Source organism: Arachis hypogaea, chromosome 18 (assembly GCF_003086295.3).
Source record: "Arachis hypogaea cultivar Tifrunner chromosome 18, arahy.Tifrunner.gnm2.J5K5, whole genome shotgun sequence".
Classification (NCBI taxonomy): Eukaryota; Viridiplantae; Streptophyta; class Magnoliopsida; order Fabales; family Fabaceae; genus Arachis; species Arachis hypogaea.
This window is the reverse complement of record NC_092053.1, coordinates 121360587-121379814: the sequence shown is the minus strand read 5'-3', so window position 1 is coordinate 121379814 and position 19228 is coordinate 121360587. Positions and strand designations below refer to the sequence as shown.

The 19228-nt window shown below is 36.8% G+C and overlaps 3 protein-coding genes and 1 non-coding gene across 13 annotated transcripts; 1 reads left to right on the top strand and 3 right to left on the bottom strand.

The window, feature by feature from the left end:
- Nucleotides 1–445: 445 nt before the first annotated feature.
- Nucleotides 446–1630, bottom strand: LOC140181447 (sugar carrier protein C-like). Its single transcript, XM_072225025.1, is given in 3 exon segments — nucleotides 446–910; nucleotides 912–1023; nucleotides 1623–1630. Coding segments are annotated over 3 exon segments (585 nt in total).
- Nucleotides 1364–5430, top strand: LOC112772992 (E3 ubiquitin-protein ligase DIS1). Of its 2 annotated transcripts, none has more exons than XM_025818028.3 (4): nucleotides 1364–1964; nucleotides 3319–3551; nucleotides 4006–4392; nucleotides 4877–5430. In XM_025818028.3, the coding sequence occupies exons 2-4, from the start codon at nucleotides 3345–3347 to the stop codon at nucleotides 5195–5197; spliced, it is 915 nt and encodes a 304-aa protein (XP_025673813.1). In that variant the 5' UTR covers nucleotides 1364–1964; nucleotides 3319–3344; the 3' UTR covers nucleotides 5198–5430. The 2 variants fall into 2 exon arrangements, with proteins under 2 accessions (XP_025673813.1, XP_025673812.1); XM_025818027.3 differs by having other exon boundaries at nucleotides 1364–2519.
- Nucleotides 5431–6223: 793 nt separating this feature from the next.
- On the bottom strand, nucleotides 6224–10276 carry LOC112772991 (uridine 5'-monophosphate synthase). Of its 9 annotated transcripts, none has more exons than XM_072224122.1 (9): nucleotides 10081–10276; nucleotides 9698–9804; nucleotides 8364–9219; nucleotides 7995–8078; nucleotides 7760–7842; nucleotides 7576–7663; nucleotides 7441–7492; nucleotides 7238–7356; nucleotides 6224–6501 (listed from the first exon to the last, which is right to left on the bottom strand). In XM_072224122.1, the coding sequence occupies exons 3-9, from the start codon at nucleotides 9129–9131 to the stop codon at nucleotides 6373–6375; spliced, it is 1323 nt and encodes a 440-aa protein (XP_072080223.1). In that variant the 5' UTR covers nucleotides 9132–9219; nucleotides 9698–9804; nucleotides 10081–10276; the 3' UTR covers nucleotides 6224–6372. The 9 variants fall into 9 exon arrangements, with proteins under 9 accessions (XP_072080223.1, XP_072080224.1, XP_025673808.1 ...); XM_072224123.1 differs by having other exon boundaries at nucleotides 7238–7492; nucleotides 8364–8899; nucleotides 9175–9219; nucleotides 10081–10237; XM_025818023.3 differs by having other exon boundaries at nucleotides 7238–7492.
- An 8345-nt stretch (nucleotides 10277–18621) lies between these two features.
- On the bottom strand, nucleotides 18622–18725 carry LOC112774140 (small nucleolar RNA R71). The gene has a single exon (XR_003188642.1). It is a non-coding gene; the product is annotated as a small nucleolar RNA R71 (small nucleolar RNA).
- Nucleotides 18726–19228: the final 503 nt, after the last annotated feature.

The window sequence follows — 19228 nt, the reverse complement described above, 5'->3', positions numbered from 1 at the left end:
ATTATACTAATTTAGAAAAATTTCTTTATTATAGTTATATAAAATCAATATTTAATGCATTATTAAACTACTTATCAATTATCAATCGAAAATATTTTAATAATAATAATAATAATAATAATAATAATAATAATAATAATAATAATAATAATAATAATATGATAATTATAGGGATAAGTATTGTTTTGTCCCTAACGTTGAAGGTTAAAATCGAAACCGTCCCCAACATAATTTTTAATTTATAATTTTCCTTAACGTTTTTTTTTCATATTAAAATCGTCCAATGTAACAATAATTTTTTGTTTTGGTATTTTTGCTAGAGACAAATACTCAGGCAAAAACGTTTAAAATGTGGGGTCTGATCTCATTCGTTGAATAGATTATAATATATTAGAAATATATGCAAATAAACATCATCACCACAATAGCATACCACACGGGCAAATCACCGGTTTCCGCCTTCTAGAAAAAGGGCTCTCCTACCCCACTTGTCAACCCCATAGATAGACACAACGGTGGCAGCCACATTTACGACGTCCGTGATGACGGCTGATACGAGAGCAGAGTTGTCCTTGAAGCCAATGAAGCCGAACAACAAAGGCGCATAAAACATGATGACAATAATGCCCGTGAATTGCTGGAGGAATGGAATCATGATTGCCATTGTGAGGTGAGACCTGTACTTGAGCTGCAGCAGGTTTCTCCAAGGGTGTTCCACCTTCTTCGATTCCTCACTTGCGGCAATAAGATCGTTGAACTCTTCATCAATGTCTTTCACGTCGTGAACCTTCCTCAGTTGTTGCCTGGCCTTTTCGTGTTCTCCACGCTTGATCATGGAGTTGGGTGTGTCTGGAAGGACTAATGATCCGATTATGATGATGAGTGCAGAGACATTGCACCACCCAAGCTAAGCTTTCATCCCATCCACCTTTGATATTTGCGAAGAAGTAGTTGAGTATATTTGCCACTAAGATCCCAACTGTGATGGACAATTGGAATGCAATGTTCAAAGCTCCTCTGATTCTAATTTTTTTATTTGTTTACAATTTAAATTTTTAATGAAAATTTTATTAGAGATCTTTTTTATTTATTATTGTTTTTTATAAATTTTATAATACTATTTTTCTGTTTTTATTTAATTATCATTTTGATATTTTATTCAATCTTATCACGTACATAGCACATATATCGCACGAATAATTACACTTGTTGTTAAAAAAAAAAATTGAGAGGATATATTTTCCAAATCTACCACCCGTTCCTGAATCTCAACTGCACGTCTACACCTGAGACCTCGCCTTCCCTGCTCTTTGTCAAGCTTGTTAAAAAAATTTATATATATAACAAGACTGTTTTTTCAATTAATTTTGGTTGAGTTGATTCTATGACTAATCCAATAATCTAATAATTTGACCAAATCAATTTTATTGTCTATGATCTTGACTCGTAAACATACGACGACCAAAATGATTCACCGAACAATAATCGAACATTAAGCCGAGTATGAATGGTTGTTGGAGTTTGTTCATAAAATAAATTTTATTTATTTATGAAATAAATAAATTGAATATGGCCATTAAGGCATTAATTGAGTGTGTTAGACGAGGAAGTATGTGATGCACCTTGCCATCTAAGGTGCATGATACAGATCAACTCAGTTTGAATCCCTTTGCCATTTCCATCGAATCGAGAACTCTCTCTCTCTCTCTTCCTCTATACGCTCCTCTCACTCTCTCTCATTCCCTTTAATTTGAAAATTCTTGTTGCATCTGCATACGCGCACTCGTGACTCCTTTTCATTTATTAGTTTGTTGTGTGAACCCTCTCCCCCCTCACCCACCCGTAACAATAACATCATTCTTTCCCTTTTTGTTTTCGGTAAATTAAACCCTCTTTCTTATTTTGAATTTTCCATTCCTTTTATTCCTCTCTGTAATGAGCTTCTGATCATTCAGTCATTTCAGGTATTCCTTTCTTCATCTCTGTTTTTCCGTTAAGTTTTGTTGTTAGGCCGTTCCTGTTGACACGTTTTGATTAAGATTAGGGATTCCTGTTATTCTTGTTGGGGTTCTTTTTTAAGTGTTTGTTGTAGATCTGTGGAAGGTTTTGCCTTGAATCAATTGTGCTTTTATTTATTGTTTTCAAGGTTTAGGGTTTTAATTGTGTGGCATTTGGAAATGTATGGAACAGTTTGTTCTTTTCAAGGTTTGAAATGTGATCTCTGCTTTTTCAGCAGCGAAGCCCTTTTCTTCCAACTAGGTGGGATTGGTAGAATGAATCAAACCATGTGATAATGTTTCATAATAACTCAGATTGCATTTGTTTCTTTGGTCTATCTCCATGCCTATCTTGAATCATAGTAGTAGACAGATTGGAGAAAACACAGAGAACTAGTAGTGTTTGATCCATGCATCCATCCCTAATATCTCGCAGGGGCTGGAAAAGGCTTTTGTTGTGGCCGCTGTTGTTTATCTACTTGATAAGCAAACGTAGAAACCGAGGCTGGGAATATAGGTTGAGTAAGTGGAGGAATCCCTTTTGGCCGGAACTGAGATTAAGGCCTTAACTTTTTAGTTTTTGAAATGTCAATGATCAATCATCTTCATGTCTTTTTATGGTTGAAAGTGTCCTTATCTCTCATTATAAGTCGAACAGTTGATTACCTTTTGTTGGAAAAGAACTAAGCATTCCTGTTGGTCAATATAAAATTGGATTTTAGAATCAAATCATTGAAATGTTTGAATGACAAATGCTCATGCTTTTGGATGTTTGTTGTAATTTGTTTTCTTTCATAAACTTAGCTATCAAACATTTGTAATTTGTTAAGCATACAATGACTGTGTGCTATGTAAATTGGTTTTAAAATCAAATTAGATGAACACCATGCATATTTGATACTCTCAAGTCTCAATGTAGGAACATTTGCCATATAAAGGCAGAATTCATTCTTTGACTAGAGAGGTGTAATTAGAGTAAACACCCAAAATTGGTTCCCAATGAATTTCAGATCAAATACTTTGGTCCCCAACAAACTTTCATTACTGTGGAAGTCCCTAACAAATTCTGAGGGACTTCTAGAGTAATAAAAATTTGTTATGGAGCAAAGTGTCCATTTTGGAAATTTTTGGGGCAATATGAGTGTTTACTTGTATAATTCATTGGTTGTAATTGAGGAGATGTGCATAAGGTATGCATGTAATACCTAATTAATTATGTTCAACTGTGGTGAAAAAAAGGAAAATCAGTTATGTATTGAATTTGGTTACTCCCTTCCTGGTTGGTTCTAAAATTTTTCTCTTTTTGAATTACTACTCACAGGGCTGTTGCAGATTGCTTTTAATAGCATGGCATCAAGTAATCCATTCTTTGACGATATAAGGACCAAAACTGAAGTTGATCCCCCTCAAAATGAGGAGGCAACAGATGTTAGTGAATTAGTAAATGATCCTGCCCTAACTTCTCTCAAACCTAATGGGACTGTTTCAAGCAGTGTTCGTGAGCTTTTAGAGTGTCCTGTATGCCTGAATGCAATGTACCCTCCAATCCATCAGGTTGTTTATGTATTTGTGATGTTTTATTGTTGTTCTCTGGGTTGATGAGAAAGCAAGTGATAGTATTATAAAAAGTTGTGGGAGTCATTGTGCAATCTGGCAATTAAGTAGGAAATAATGGTGTTGCTGCTAATCAATAAGATTGCATTAAGAAAAAACAAAGAAAAACTTGGGATTCTTACACTTGTTAGGTATGTCACAAGGAAAAGCTAAGTGTTGAGGTGCTAGTTTTCTTATTCAAGATCAATATTAATTCTGTGATCTTGCGTATATGATCCAATTTTCAGAAGATTTGATATTTCTCCTAGCAAGAACACTATACCGTTGCTATATATAACTTGTTTAGTTTATTTATTTGTTGGCTTTACCGAAGATTTAAATTGAATATCGTCTTATATAGCAAAGTATTTTCAATTCAGAAATTAGGAAACTTATATTCATACTATTGTTGCAGTGTTCAAATGGCCACACGATATGCTCAGGTTGCAAACCAAGGGTCCACAATCGGTGCCCTACTTGTAGGCATGAACTTGGCAATATCAGATGTTTAGCACTAGAGAAGGTGGCTGCATCTTTGGAACTTCCTTGTAAATATCAAGGTTTTGGGTGTATTGGTATCTATCCATATTATAGCAAGCTGAAACACGAATCCCAGTGTGCATATAGACCATATAACTGTCCATATGCTGGTTCAGAATGCTCAGCTATGGGTGATATACCCTACTTAGTGGCCCATTTGAAAGATGATCACAAAGTGGACATGCACAATGGTAGCACTTTTAACCATCGTTATGTCAAATCAAATCCACAAGAGGTTGAAAATGCCACATGGATGCTCACGGTATTGTTTTGCCGAACTACCTTCTTATTTTCTCAGGAAATTCACTAGACAGTAGATTGTGTTATTTAAGTGCATGTTTGAAATTTGAATGGATGCGTGTTTGAATTTACGTTATTTTTTGTGAAAAAATCTTATAATAGATATATTTCATGGAGCATTTTTGCAATGATAAAAAATTAAATTCCTCCTATAATTAAGCAGAACCAAACATGCTAATTTTCGTTACAGCAAAGAAATTATGGAAATATAGAATTTATGCAAACTGATTAGGCTTTTATTTAATTAATAACAAAAATGTTTTCACTAGACTTCTCAATAATGAAACATTTCAAAAGCTGAATTGTATTTTTAAAGCTGTAATCAACAATTAGTGTGCAAGTTGCAAATGTTGCCGCAGTCTGTACAAGGGCCAGTTATGCACTTAATTGTGGCATTCGTCAAATTTGGGGTTTAGCTGATTCATAGATTTCACATTGGTTTATAGGTTTTCAGCTGCTTTGGTCAGTATTTTTGTCTACACTTTGAAGCTTTTCAGCTAGGAATGGCTCCTGTCTACATAGCCTTTTTGCGATTTATGGGTGATGATAATGAGGCAAAGAATTATAGCTACAGTCTAGAAGTGGGTGGAAATGGGAGGAAGATGATTTGGCAGGGTGTTCCTAGAAGCATTAGGGACAGCCATCGCAAGGTTCGTGACAGTTTTGACGGTCTCATAATTCAGCGGAATATGGCTCTATTCTTCTCCGGCGGCGACAGGAAAGAATTAAAGCTAAGGGTTACCGGTAGGATCTGGAAAGAACAGTGACTGATTAGAGAGATTGTGTCCTAGCAGCAATGGTATTAGAGTGAAGTAGTTTGTAGCGCAGCGTATTTCTTATAGTGATGAATATTCTGGTCATGTATTTTGTTTTGTCATGTCATTTTGGGGGCAAACACTCTTTTGCTAATCCTTGTATCAAATACATGAACAAGAAGTAATGGTGTAATGTACGATCACTATGATAATTGCCAATAGAGATGTAGAACCTTAGCCTGCTCTGTCTATGTTTTTTTTTTCATCTATAGTAGTCAATGGTTAAGAGAAGCTGAACAAACGTTCTTGTTAGGCATATTGATTGCTTGATTGGATTCAACTGTTTCTAGTTAAAACAATCTCTTTTTGTAATTATCAATGCTTGGTTGTGTGCTCTAAAACTAAACATGTCATTTTTTAGTTTTGTTGTTTGATAATAACATGAGATACTATAACGAAGTACTTAGCCACCATTAGATAGTTGGGTCTTGAGATTTGAATAGCTAAACTAAAGAGGGTGAATATATTTTCCTAGTCCTGTTTCACTAGTAAGAAAAAGATAAAATAATGTGTTGCAGAAATAAAGATGTTGAGATGGATGAGTGGTCATATACGATTGGATAAAATAAGGAACGAAGATATAAGACAGAGAGTTGGAGTAGCACCTATTGTAGAAAAATGGTTGAATTGCGTTTCAGGTGGTTTAGACATATAAGAAAAAAATCGACAGAATACCCAGTCAAGAGAATAGATGAGATGGAAGATGGACAATGGGTGAAAGGCAGAGAAAGACTTAAGAAGACCATCCATGAGGTGGTCAAACGAGATCTACATATAAACGGTCTCTCTGTAGACATGATACATGACAGAGCTCAATAGCGTCGTTTGATTCATGTAGCTGACCCCACCTAGAAAGACAAGGCTTTGTTGTTGTTGTTGAATGTGCTGCAGAACCACAAATGTAACGTCTCTATCAAAGAAACAGAAAACAAAGCCACTCCCCCCAAGTGCTGCTTCTACTTTTTTAACATTTATACAGAATGAAAACCTCATTTTTTATTCCGAGAGTATTTTATGAAAGCCTTTTATTTGTTTCTCATCAATGGAAGTCTTATTTCCTAGAATGTATCCTAATTGTTGGCCAAAAATAGCGTGCAGAAACAAAATTTCCTCATAATATAGGGTCCTCAGCTGCACTTGGCCAAATATGCATTCCATCCTTGAAGTCGGTAGTTGCGAGCCGTTTCAGCTGGATTACCTGACTTGATTATCCCGCGGCCCACTATGATAATGTCACTACCCCTGTCATGGACAACCTGAAATTCCATATGGAGAATTTTCAATTGCAGTAAGCTCAAATATGCAGAAGTGAAAAGCACAAGATTGAATCAGAAAAAGAAATATTGCATAGAGGCGTTTTCATCACAATATTAGAAGGAGCAAAATATGATATTAAAATCAACTCAGAACAAATAATACTTTAAACGAAAATAAAGATGGTTTGAAACTCAAACAAACAAGTTTGAGCAAATAAACAAAAGAAAAAAGAAACCCAAGTTATGGCAGGATAAGGCTACGTTGTTTATTTTCTTTGTTGTTGTATATGATATCTGCCACTTTCCAAGGGAAGTAAACGAAGATGTTTGCATTATTGCCCTTTATTTTCCATCATAAAGGTAATAACTAGATATTAGCATTGGATATAAATAATTCTTTCAAGTTTGACCATTTATTCCAAACTGAATTCGATGATGTCTAGTTACCAATACTATATTTAAACAACACAGGTCAATTGAGTTCAATATAGTATAGGTTGGAGCAACTTGGAGTACAATCCTAACTACTTGTAAGTGTGACAAGTATTTAGTATTCACCCTCCCCCTCCTTTCTTTCCTATTTATATTTATGGGTCTATTTGGTTTGTGAAGACGTTTTCTGTTTTCAAGATTTTGTAAAGAAAATAGTGAAAATAGAAAACGTCTTCACAAACAAGACAGGCACCAAGTTTTCATTCACGGCTATTTTCTGCTATAGCAAGATGCAGAAACTCACAGAATATGGAGTGTTATATTGCTGCCCTAAAGCATCACCACCAGTCACCATTTGAACTCCAGGAGTTGCATGAATGAAAGAGGGATTTATTGGTGCACCAGGCCATGATGCTGGATCAACTGATATGAAGCCGATAACAAAGTCAGAATGATCCTCAGCAATTTTAACTGCAAAAGTGGTATAATCTCCCTTAGCAAGGTTACCAGCTGAACTCATCTCGGCAAGCAGCAACAGACCCCTTCCACGAGGCAAACCCTTATTATGGTTCAAGAGGCATGTTAGTCAAGCAATTTAGGTCCAGCTACATTCAAGATAATGTCACAACTAGTATTATAGACCTTTAATTTCAGTCCATCCACGATTCCAGGACCAGAGATGATGTGTGCATTTACTATATCGGCCCAATCCAGTATCCGAAAGATCCCTCTGTAGAAAGCAGAGCCGAAACATGTCAAACTAAAGAAGAAATGGATGAAAGGAAACTTGAAAGAATAAAAAATAGGTGGGAGCATAAAGTCTTACCCTTCATACTGCATTGTCACTGTGTTACCAATGTCAGCAAATTTACGGTCCTCGAAGATTAAGAAGTTATGCTTTTCTGCAATCTTCGACAGCAAAAAGCATAGTTAGAGACAATTAGACCAGAAATGTAAAAGATTCTATTGAACATGATGCCTACAATCATGTAAGAAGAATGATGGTGCAAAAGTTTCTGCTATACTGAAGGGAAATCTTAGCTTATGTAGTAGTACTATACCGTGCGAAGTTTAGAACCGAAATCAGGAGTAAAATCAGGTAATATATCCACATGAGTTTTCAGCAAGCATATCTCAGGCCCAACCTGATGTGAACAAAATAAATAAAGAAAAATGAACACAGCCAAACAGGGTATCATATTTTATTTATCAAGGGCAAACTTCTCACTATAATCTGACTAATCATAGTAATACAAAGACCGAACATTTGTGTTGTATATAAGAGATGAAATTAATTGTCATGGACTAATTAAAAATATATTTTTTCTTTTTAAATAAAAGGAATCTGAAAGCTAATGACCTAAGCAAATGAAACCTTCCATAATGTAAAAATTGGTGGGGTGGCTTTTGCAGATGAAAGAAGTTTTCACCTTTTCAGCAATTTCAAGCAATTCAGCTGTAGTTCCAACATCAGCAGCCAAACACAGATTACTCTCTTTCTCAGCCATTATCTCGAACAACCTCTTTCCTGTTGGATTTTTCGACAACTTAGCCCTCTCCAAAAATGACAACTTCTTTAGCTTAGCTTGAGTTGTCAAAGCAGCAACATTCTGATTCTCCTCTAAGAACCTCATAACAATCCTTACCATTTCTTTGTCAAGCTTCCCCTTTTCGCTCAAAATCTTCACCATTTCTGTCAATTTAATAATTGAATGCAGCTTGATTCCATTGCTTTCCAAATTCGCTCTCCCACCTTGCTCTCTATCAATCAATACAACAGCATCACTGACCTTCAACCCTGCAGCACGCAGTGGTGCAGCAGTTTCCAAAACCGAAGTGCCACTAGTAACTAAATCCTCAACTATCAAGCAACTATGGCCGGGTGTAAAATCACCTTCGATGGCTTTAGAAGTTCCATAGTCTTTGATTTCCTTGCGGCGCATGACCATAGGGATATTTTGAGTTACTGATACACAAGTGGCAATAGGAAGAGCAGTGTAAGGAACACCACAGACAAAGTCAAATGAAGTAGAAGAGACTGAGGAAACCAAGGTCTGAGAAATTTGCCGGAGGACAGAAGGGTAAGATATAACAAGACGGAGATCTATGTAGATTGGTGACGAGATGCCAGATTTGAGTTTGAAGTTGCCAAATTTTACAGCTGAGATTTCATGGAGTCGAAGAACCAAAGACTCCATTAATAGCAGGGTTGACAATAATATTCCCTAACAGATAATGTACCTTTTAGCGTGTTCTTCAACAATCGTGTAAGACCCTAGGGAGAACCTGTGACAAGGTAAGCGACATAATTAATTGAAATGGAAGTTATAGAAATAAGGATGACAAAAACTGGCACAAAAAGTATCACAATATTCTTGCCTCATGACGAGTTAGAAATGGATAGATATCATTTCTTATATAAAAAGCATTAGAACTATAAACAAAGGCTTTCAAAATGATCACAATTAGATGACCTAATATAGCGGGGGTAAGATTTAGTTGTTATTGAACATAGTGGACACAAATAAATTTACAAATTGCTAAATAGAATGTGCCAAAACAAAACAAAACCAAGATTTGCAGCCCTTGCAATTTATGAAAGGTGCTTTGAAAGATTTTCAACTCAGAAACATAAACTACCTTTTTTGGTACAATGGTAAACAACCTTTATATTACAGTGAAACTTAAAAAAGCATAGAAAAGGGCATAAAAGAGCTAACAAATATAACAGAAATTAAAGTGACAAAATCAGCACCCAAATTACATAGATTCAAACAATCGATGCAGTTCCGATAATATTTAAGAAAAAAAATAATTGGCTGTTTCATCATCAGAAACAAATTTCAGCCACAATGAAGCAATCCAGAAAACCTATGAAAATGAAATAAAAAGTATTAATCAATACTGAAAAAAATAATCACAATAAATGACATGCAAAATGATCACGAGGTTTGACCAGTGAAACAAGTTCTCTTCTTTTCTTTTTTCTTTTTGGATAAACTACAATAAAATTAGCTCATAAACAAAACATAACCCAATGCTGTAACTCATATTATATATGTAAATAATTCAAGACTATCCGAAGCAAATTGAAAATTAAAGGGATTACACAAAGAAAGAAACGAATATTAGAGGTAAAAAAACAACCTTAGTCAAGAGCTTCAGCTAGAAAGAGAGAGAAGAGAAGAGAGATGCCTGTGAGTCTGTGACTGTGAGGGTTTCTAGATGCTCTGTGTTGAGTTGGTGAGCGGTGTCCCCAGAATTGAGACAGAGGCGGGTTCACAACTGAAATACGAGAATACCCATTCCGGTATTTTTAAAAAAGAGTAAATACCCATTTTCAAATTTTTTTTAACGGAAGGAAAAACTTTTCCCGGAGTCAAACGAGGCTAAATTTTTTCGATATGAAAGGTTTGTACATGTCTTTTCCAGATATGGAATATTGGAGTATTAGACTAATATGTGGGACAGCTTTTTTGTGAGTGTTAGGTTGAAGAACTCGGACCGTGCGAGTTCTTTGAATTTAAGTTTGGCTCAACAAATCGTAGGGTCCGATTTGAAATTGGTGAGATTTTGAATTTTTAGAAGATGGAAATCGGACCCTCTGTGTAGTTAGTAATGTGTAATTTTTTTGTGAAATGGGTTATGAAATCGCAGGGTGCGATTTGAATAATTTATAATTTTTTTTGAATGAACTAAACCTAATCGCAGGGTCTGAGTTGTTTGTGACTTTATATAAAAGTGTGTGAATGCTGGATCAGAGCAACCCGCATCTTCTTCTCCTTCTTCAATGACTTCTTTCTTCTAATTTTTTGTTTCTCTCTTTCTTCCATGCTTGGTATGATAGCTAAAAATTAGTACTCAAGCTTATGATCTAGTACTCAAATTTTTTTAATATCTAAAATTATAATTTGTAATATTAATTATTTATTTACTATTATTAAATTCAATTATTCACAACAACAATAATATTTAATTTCCTAACAATTATAACTAAAAATTTTAAAAAAATTTCAAAAAAAAAACGTTGTATAAAAAAAATAATAATTCATTTTACATTTTAAAATTTATTTTCTAAATATTAATAATTCACTTCCTAACAATAATAATTCAGGGTACCCTTTGGGAAGTGGCCTCTGCGTGACAAGTGTCCAACACTATACAAAACGGACCGTTCGTTTTGGTTGCTAGTACTCGGACCGTCCGTGTAGGTATTGAGATCTCGCACGGTCCGATTTCCATTACTGCCTGACACCACATTCATGTGAAGCCCCTCTCCTTCTCATAACCGAGTCTAGCACCAACTTAACTTCCATATACAAATTAAAAAGCGGTCAAACGACACACCCCGATTAAAAGAAGTACAAGATTTATATTTTTTAAAAAAATATTCTCTATAAAGAATTATAAATTGTTAAGAGACATAATATTTGATTAACATAATATTTGTGTACCATACCAATATCTTAGGCTAACAAAAGTAACAATCGAGAACGAGTCAAAATCTCCAAACAAATACTCTACGTACGTCGAGAATCTCGTACCACTCAAGCACGTAAACTGATCCTTATTCGCAATTCCTAAAAAATCGAGCACCACTCGAATGTTTAGTTAACGAATATTCCCTAGCACGCTATCTATTTAAATGGGCGAGTAAACCTCGTCAGGGGAGAGGAGAAAAATACAACTTAAGAGATTCCCGATCAAACAAAGCAATAACAGTCTCGTCTCTGTGATACTTTCTTTTATTTTTGCTCTTACATTTAATGCACACCTTACTGACTTGAGTATCGGAGTTCCTTTTGCAGGTTCCACGCCGAGGTCAACGGTTCCAGGAAGAACGCTTTCGAGCTGCTGATTCATCATCACTCGAGCTATACCTCGGAAGTATATTCCGCACGGAACATTTGGCGCCCACCGTGGGTCCCACCTCATTTTTAACTTTCATATCCGCCTTGTACTCTCTCTATTTCTTTCAAAAGTTGAAGCATGACGGACTAGTCAGATACTCAACAACCCCATCGAACCAATGCCGACCTCATGGCCGTCAACGCTGTTCTGCTTGCAGAAAATCAGGGGATGGCCGAGCTGTTAGCCACGCTGCAGGACAATGGCGAGAGGAAGAATGTCAACAAGAAGATGAATGCTGATCAACACGAGGAACATCAGTCAGAGTCTAATGCAAAGACAGGGAAAACACCCCCCAAAAACAGGGGACGACGAACTAATCCTTTCTCTGAAGAAATAATGAGTTTCAAAATGCCTAAAAATTTTACACTCCCTATGACTTTGGCACCATACAAAAGGATCGGAGATCCTAAAGTTCATGTCACAAAATTTGACTCTATGATGTTCTTTAATAGCGACTCCGATCCCATTTTGTGCCGATCCTTCCCAACCTTTTTAGATAGAGCTGCCCTATTATGGTTTTCTAATTTGCCTGCAGGTTCCTTAACCAGTTTCGATGAGTTTGCCAAACTATTCATCAATCATTTTGTAGCATCTAAAATCTATGTGCGAGACTCAGATTATCTCAGCACGATAAAGCAAGGGCAGCACGAGAGCTTGAAAGACTATATGACACGCTTCACAACAGTGGCCATGGAGATCCCTGACCTCAATCCAGAGGTGCAATTGCATGCCATCAAGATATAGAGTGGCCTCCGACTTGGGAAATTCCAGGAAGCTATCGCTGTTGCAAAATCGATGACATTGGAAGAGTTCTGGGACAAAGCAACCGGACAGATCGAAATAGAAGAACTACGCGAAACTCGGAGGAATGAAAGACAACCATTCAGAAAGGAAGAAGACAAGCCTTATAACAAGGATTCTAAAAAACCCTTCAAGCTAACTCTGAAGTTCGATTCATACACTAGGTTCAATACCAAAAGAGAAGACATCATTAAGGAGATATTACACAACAAGCTAATAAAGCCGCCGAGCAGAGCCGGTTTATACCAAGACCAGAGGCACGTCGACAAGTCGAAACACTGCGCCTTCCACCAAAAGTACAGTCACACAACCGATGAATGCGTGATCGCCAAAGATCTACTAGAAAGATTGGCCAGACAAGGACACCTGGACAAGTACATATGTGGCAGGATAAGGCCAACTACGCAGAACACGAACGACCTTCAACAAGAAAAAACCCCGAATATCTCAGAGAAAACCAGATTTCAACCTCCACCGACAAGAGGAATTATTAATAGCATCTCTAGGGGGTTCGCGAGTGGTGGACAAACAAATTCGGCAAGAAAACAAAATTATCGAGCAATGCTAATGGTCTACAGGACAGGCGAGGCTACCGCCTGCGCACCATAGACACCCCACATATCTTTCAAACAGTCCGACTACTAAGCAAGAACCGCCAACTTAGACTATCCAGGCAGGAAATCTCCTGGTGAAGAAAGTCCTACTCGACCCCGGCAGCAGTGCAAACGTCCTTTTCTACTCTACTTTCAAGAAAATGAAACTCAGTGAGCAAACAATGCTACCATCCTTGGGAGAACTTGTGGGATTCTCAGGGGAGCGAGTATTTATCCTCGGCAGTATATGGTTGAAAATAACCATGGGCAACCACCCCTTAAGTAAAACAAAAGACGTACAATTCCTAGTGGTTGACTGCACTAGCCCTTACAATATCATCCTTGGTAGACCTTTTCTAAATTCTTTTGGCGCTATTGTATCCACTGTTCATCTATGTGTCAAGTTTCAGGTACAAGACAACCAGATAGCTACTATACATTCTGACCAGATCGAAGCTCGACAATGCTACAATGAGAGCCTGGAGATAAGATCAGAAACCGACCAGAAGACAAAACCTCAAAAGGAAACCTACAATGTGGCAAATGTCTCGAATGCGGCTGAGCTTGATCCAAGAGGAGATCTCCAAGACAGGCCCGCCCCAACAGATGACCTAGAGAAGGTAACAATAGACGATAATAACAATCATTGCACTTACATAAGTCGTTCTCTCTTTTCAAGAGCTAAACAACGAATCATCAACCTACTCAGAAACAATGCCGACCTTTTCACATGGACGGCAGCAGACATGCCCGGCATTGACCCGAGCCTTATATGCTACAAACTACAAATTGACCTTAAAGTTCGACCTGTATCACAAAAGAAACGAAACATGGGGGATGAGAAAAGAGTAGCATGCCTCGAAGAGACCCAAAAGCTCCTACAAGCAGGATTCATAAAGGAATTGCGATTTACAACTTGGCTCTTCAATGTGGTTATGGTAAGGAAAGCCTTAGGTAAATGGCGAATGTGTGTAGATTTCACTAACTTAAACAAAGCGTGTCCCAAAGACGCTTATCCCCTCCCGTGCATAGACAAACTGGTGGATAATGCATCAGGATACGATATTCTAAGGTTTCTCGATGCATACTCTGGATATAACCAAATTCTAATGCATCCTGAAGACGAGGATAAAACAACTTTTATCACTGAACTCGAAAATTATTGCTATAAGGTTATGCCTTTTGGATTTAAGAACGCAGGTGCCACATATCAACGACTGATGGACAAGGTCTTCAATAAGAAAATCGGAAGGAACCTCGAGGTCTATGTTGATGACATGGTCGTCAAGTCAAAACAAGTCCACAACCACGAGGCCGACTTGGAGGAAATATTCAAACAAGTAAGGCAGTACAATATGAGGCTCAATCCCGAGAAATGCGCTTTTGGGGTGAAAGGAGGCAAATTCCTTGGCTTCATGCTCATCTCCAGAGGCATCAAAGCCAACCCCGAGAAATGTGAAGCAATTATCAACATGAGGAGTCCTCGGACAACTAAGGAGGTCCAACAACTGAACGGCAGACTAGCCGCATTATCTCGGTTCTTACCAGCAATATCCACACATTCACAATACTTTTTCAACATTCTCAAGAAGCAACAAAAGTTAAAATGGAACCCAGAGTGCGAAACAGCTTTTCAGAAGTTGAAAACAATTCTATCCTCTCCCCCGATCTGACAGAAACCAAGCTTAGGTAAACTTTTTGATGAGCGGATAATTTATACGCTTTTTGGCACTATTTTTACATAGTTTTTAGTATGTTTTAGTTAGTTTTTAGTATATTTTTATTACTTTTTATGCAAAATTCATATTTCTGGACTTTACTATGAGTTTGTGTATTTTTCTATGATTTCAGGTATTTTCTGGCTGAAATTGAGGGACCTGAGCAAAAATCTGATTCAGAGGCTGAAAAAGGACTGCAGATGTTGTTGGATTCTGACCCTCCTGCACTCGAAATGAATTTTATTGAGATACAGAAGCCCAATTGGTGCGCTCTCAATTGCGTTGGAAAGTAGACATCTTGGGTTTTCCAGCAATATATAATAGTCCATACTTTTCCTGAGTTTTGATAACGCAAACTGGCGTTTAAACGCCAACTTTCTACCCTTTTCTGGCGTTAAACGCCAGAACTGGCATAAAAGCTGGAGTTAAATGCCCAAACTGGCACCAGAGCTAGCGTTTAACTCCAAGAAAAGCCTATGCACGTGAAAGGTTCAATGCTCAGCCCAAGCACACACCAAGTGGGCCCCGAAAATGGATTTCTGCATCATTTACTTATTTTTGTAAATCCTAGGTTACTAGTTCATTATAAATAGGACCTTTTACTAGTGTATTTTCATCTGGGATCTATCTTTGATCTTTGGAACTTGTATGTTCACATTTGGAGGTTGGCCATTTGGCCATGCCTAGACCTTGTTTTTATGTATTTTCTACGGTGGAGTTTCTACACCCCATAGATTAAGGTGTGGAGTTCTGCTGTTCTTCAAGAATTAATACAAGTACTATTGTTTTTCTCTTCAATTCATGCCTACTTCTTCTCTAAGATATCCACTCGCACTTCAACTTGATGAATGTGATGATCTGTGACACTCATCATCATTCTCACCTATGAGCGCGTGCCTGACAACCACGTCCGTTCTATCTGCAATAGCTTGAGTGCGTATCTCTTGGGTTTCTAATCTAAGATTAGAACCTTCGTGGTATAGGCTAGAATTATTGGCAGCCATTCCTGGGATCTGGAAAGTCTAAACCTTGTCTGTGGTATTCCGAGTAGGATCCAGGAAGGGATGACTGTGACGAGTTTCAAACCTGCGAATGTGGGGCACAAGTGACAGTATGCAAAAAGACAATGGTCTTATTCCGACGCTAGCGGGAACCGACAGATGATTAGCCGTGTGGTGACAGCGCATATGGATTTGTTTTCATCCGAGAGGATCATACAGCTTGCCATGGAAGGAGGTAACACATGGTTGGAAGAAGGCAGTAGGAAAGTAGAAGTTTAGAAGCAACAAAGCACCTCCAGACGCTTATCTAAAATTTCCACCAATGAATTACATAAGTATCTCTATTTTATTTTATATTTTATTTATATTTTAATTATCAAAACCTCATAACCATTTGAATTTGCCTGACTAAGATTTACAAGGATGACCATAGCTTGCTTCAAGCTAACAATCTCCGTGGGATCGACCCTTACTCACGTAAGGTATTACTTGGACGACCCAGTGCATTTGCTGGTTAGTTGTGCGAAGTTGTGAAAAAGAGTTGAGATTACAATTGTGCGTACCAAGTTGTTGGCGCCATTGAGATCACAATTTCGTGCACCAAGTTTTTGGCGCCGTTGCCGGGGATTGTTCGAGTTTGGACAACTGACGGTTCATCTTGTTGCTCAGATTAGGTAATTTTATTTTAATTTTAAGCTTTTTATTTTCGAAAAAAAAAATTTCAAAAAAATAAATTATTTTATGTTCTTCAGAATTTTTAAGAATGAATTCTAGAGTTTCAGATGATGCTTTTATCATCACAGGAGCTAATTGATTCCCATCAATTTGGCTGTTGTATGTAATGTCTTGCTAAAGCTTGGCTAGCCATGTCTAATCTTTTTAGACTGAAGCTTTAGACTAACATTGCATGATTCCTAGTATTCTTATTAAAAATTTTGAATTTCTTTTATTTTCTTTTCCTAATTCATTTTTGAAAAATACAAAAAATTTCATAAAATCATAAAAACCAAAAATTTTGTGCTTCTTGTTTGAGTCTAGTGTCAAATTTTAAGTTTGGTGTCAATTGTATAACTTTAAATTATCTTAAAAATTTTTGAAAAAAAAATATATGCATTATGTTCTTCATTGATCTTTAAGTTGTTCTTGATGATTTTCTTGGGTCTGATCTTTAAATTCTCTTGTTTTGTGTCTATTGTTGTTTCTCATATACATTCTCAATTTGTTAGTGTCTCTAATATGAAAATTTCTAAGTTTGGTGTCTTGCATGTCTTTCTTTTCTTAAAAATATATGTTGATGTTTATCTTGACATTCAACGTGTTCTTGCATGCATTGTTTATTTGATCTTAGTTTTTTATAATTAGTTTCATTTTGTTATTTTTCCCTCTCATTATTAAAAATTCAAAAAAAAAATTTCAAAATTATGTCTTTTCAAGTCAATAATACAAAGAATTGAATATTCAGAACATACAGCAGAGAAATTACAGAGAAAAAGCTGGGCGTTCAAAACGCCCAGTGAGGAAGGAAAACTGGCGTTTAAATGCCAGCCAGGGTACCTGGCTGGGCGTTAAACGCCCAAAAGAGGTAAGTTAGTTTTTAATTCAAATCTTTTTCACATCTTCATAATTTTTCAAAATCAAATCATTTTCAAATCATATCTTTTTCAAATCATATCTTTTTCAAAATCAAATCTTTTTAAATTATTTTTCAATCATATCTTCTCAATCATATCTTCTCAATCACATCTTTTTCAAATTAATTTTCAATCATATCTTGCTGACTGCTAATTTCAAAATCTTTTTCAAAATAACCTAACCTCTTTCTCACTCTTAATCTTCGAAAAACCATCAACCACTTTTTCAAAATCCTTTTTAATTATTTTAAAATTTTTAGTTTTATTTAAAAAAAAATTGTTTTCGAAAAATTTTCCCCTTCTCACCCCTTTCTATTTAAGGACTAACACTCCTCTTCAATTAGCAATTCGAACTCTCTCTCTCTCTTCATATGTTCGAATTCTTATCTACCTACCTCATCCTTCTATTCTTGTTTTTCTCTGACACCTTAAGGAATCTCTATACTGTGATATAGAGGATTCCATACTTTCTTGTTCTCTTCTCTTTTATATGAGCAGGAACAAGGATAAAGGCATTCTTGTTGAAGCTGATCCTGAACCTGAAAGGACCTTGAAGAGGAAGCTAAAAGAAGCTAAAGCACAACTCTCTGGAGAGGACCTAACAGAAATTTTTGAAAAAGAAGAAGACATGGCAGCCGAAAATAACAACAATGCCAACAATGCAAGGAAGATGCTTGGTGACTTTATTGCACCCTCTTCTGACTTCTGTGGAAGAAGCATCTCAATTCCTGCAATTGAAGTAAACAATTTTGAGGTTAAGCCTCAATTAGTTTCTCTAATGCAGCGGAATTGCAAGTATCATGGACTTCTATTGGAAGATCCTCATCAGTTTTTAGCTGAATTCTTACAAATCTGTGACACTGTTAAGACTAATGGGGTTGACCCTGAGGTCTACAGACTTATGCTCTTCCCTTTTGCTGTAAGAGACAGAGCTAGGACATGGTTGGACTCACAACCTAAAGAAAGCCTGAACTCTTGGGAAAAACTGGTCAATGCCTTCTTGGCAAAGTTCTTTCCACCTCAAAAATTGAGTAAGCTTAGAGTGGAAGTCCAGACCTTCAGACAGAAGGAAGGCGAATCCCTCTATGAAGCTTGGGAAAGATACAAGTAGTTGATCAGAAGGTGTCCTTTTGGCATGCTTTCAGAATGGAGTATCATATGCATATTCTATGATGATCTGTCTGAACTGTCCAAGATGTCATTGGACAACTCTGCTGGAGGATCTCTTCATCTGAAAAAGATGCCTGAAGAAGCCCAGGAACTCATTGAAATGGTTGCAAATAACCAATTCATGTACACTTATGAAAGAAATCCTGTGAATAATGGGACAACTCAGAAGAAAGGAGTTTTGGAGATTGATACTCTGAATGCCATACTGGCTCAGAATAAAATATTGACTCAGCAAGTCAATATGATTTCTCAGAGTCTGTCTGGAATGCAAGCTGCATCAGGCAATACTAAAGAGGCTTCTTCTGAAGAAGAAGCCTATGACCCTGAGAATCCTGCAATGGCAGAGGTGAATTACATGGGAGAATCCTATGGAAACACCTACAATCCTTCATGGAGGAATCATCCTAATCTCTCATGGAAGGATCAACAGAAGCCTAATCAAGGCTTCAATAATAATAATGGTGGAAGAA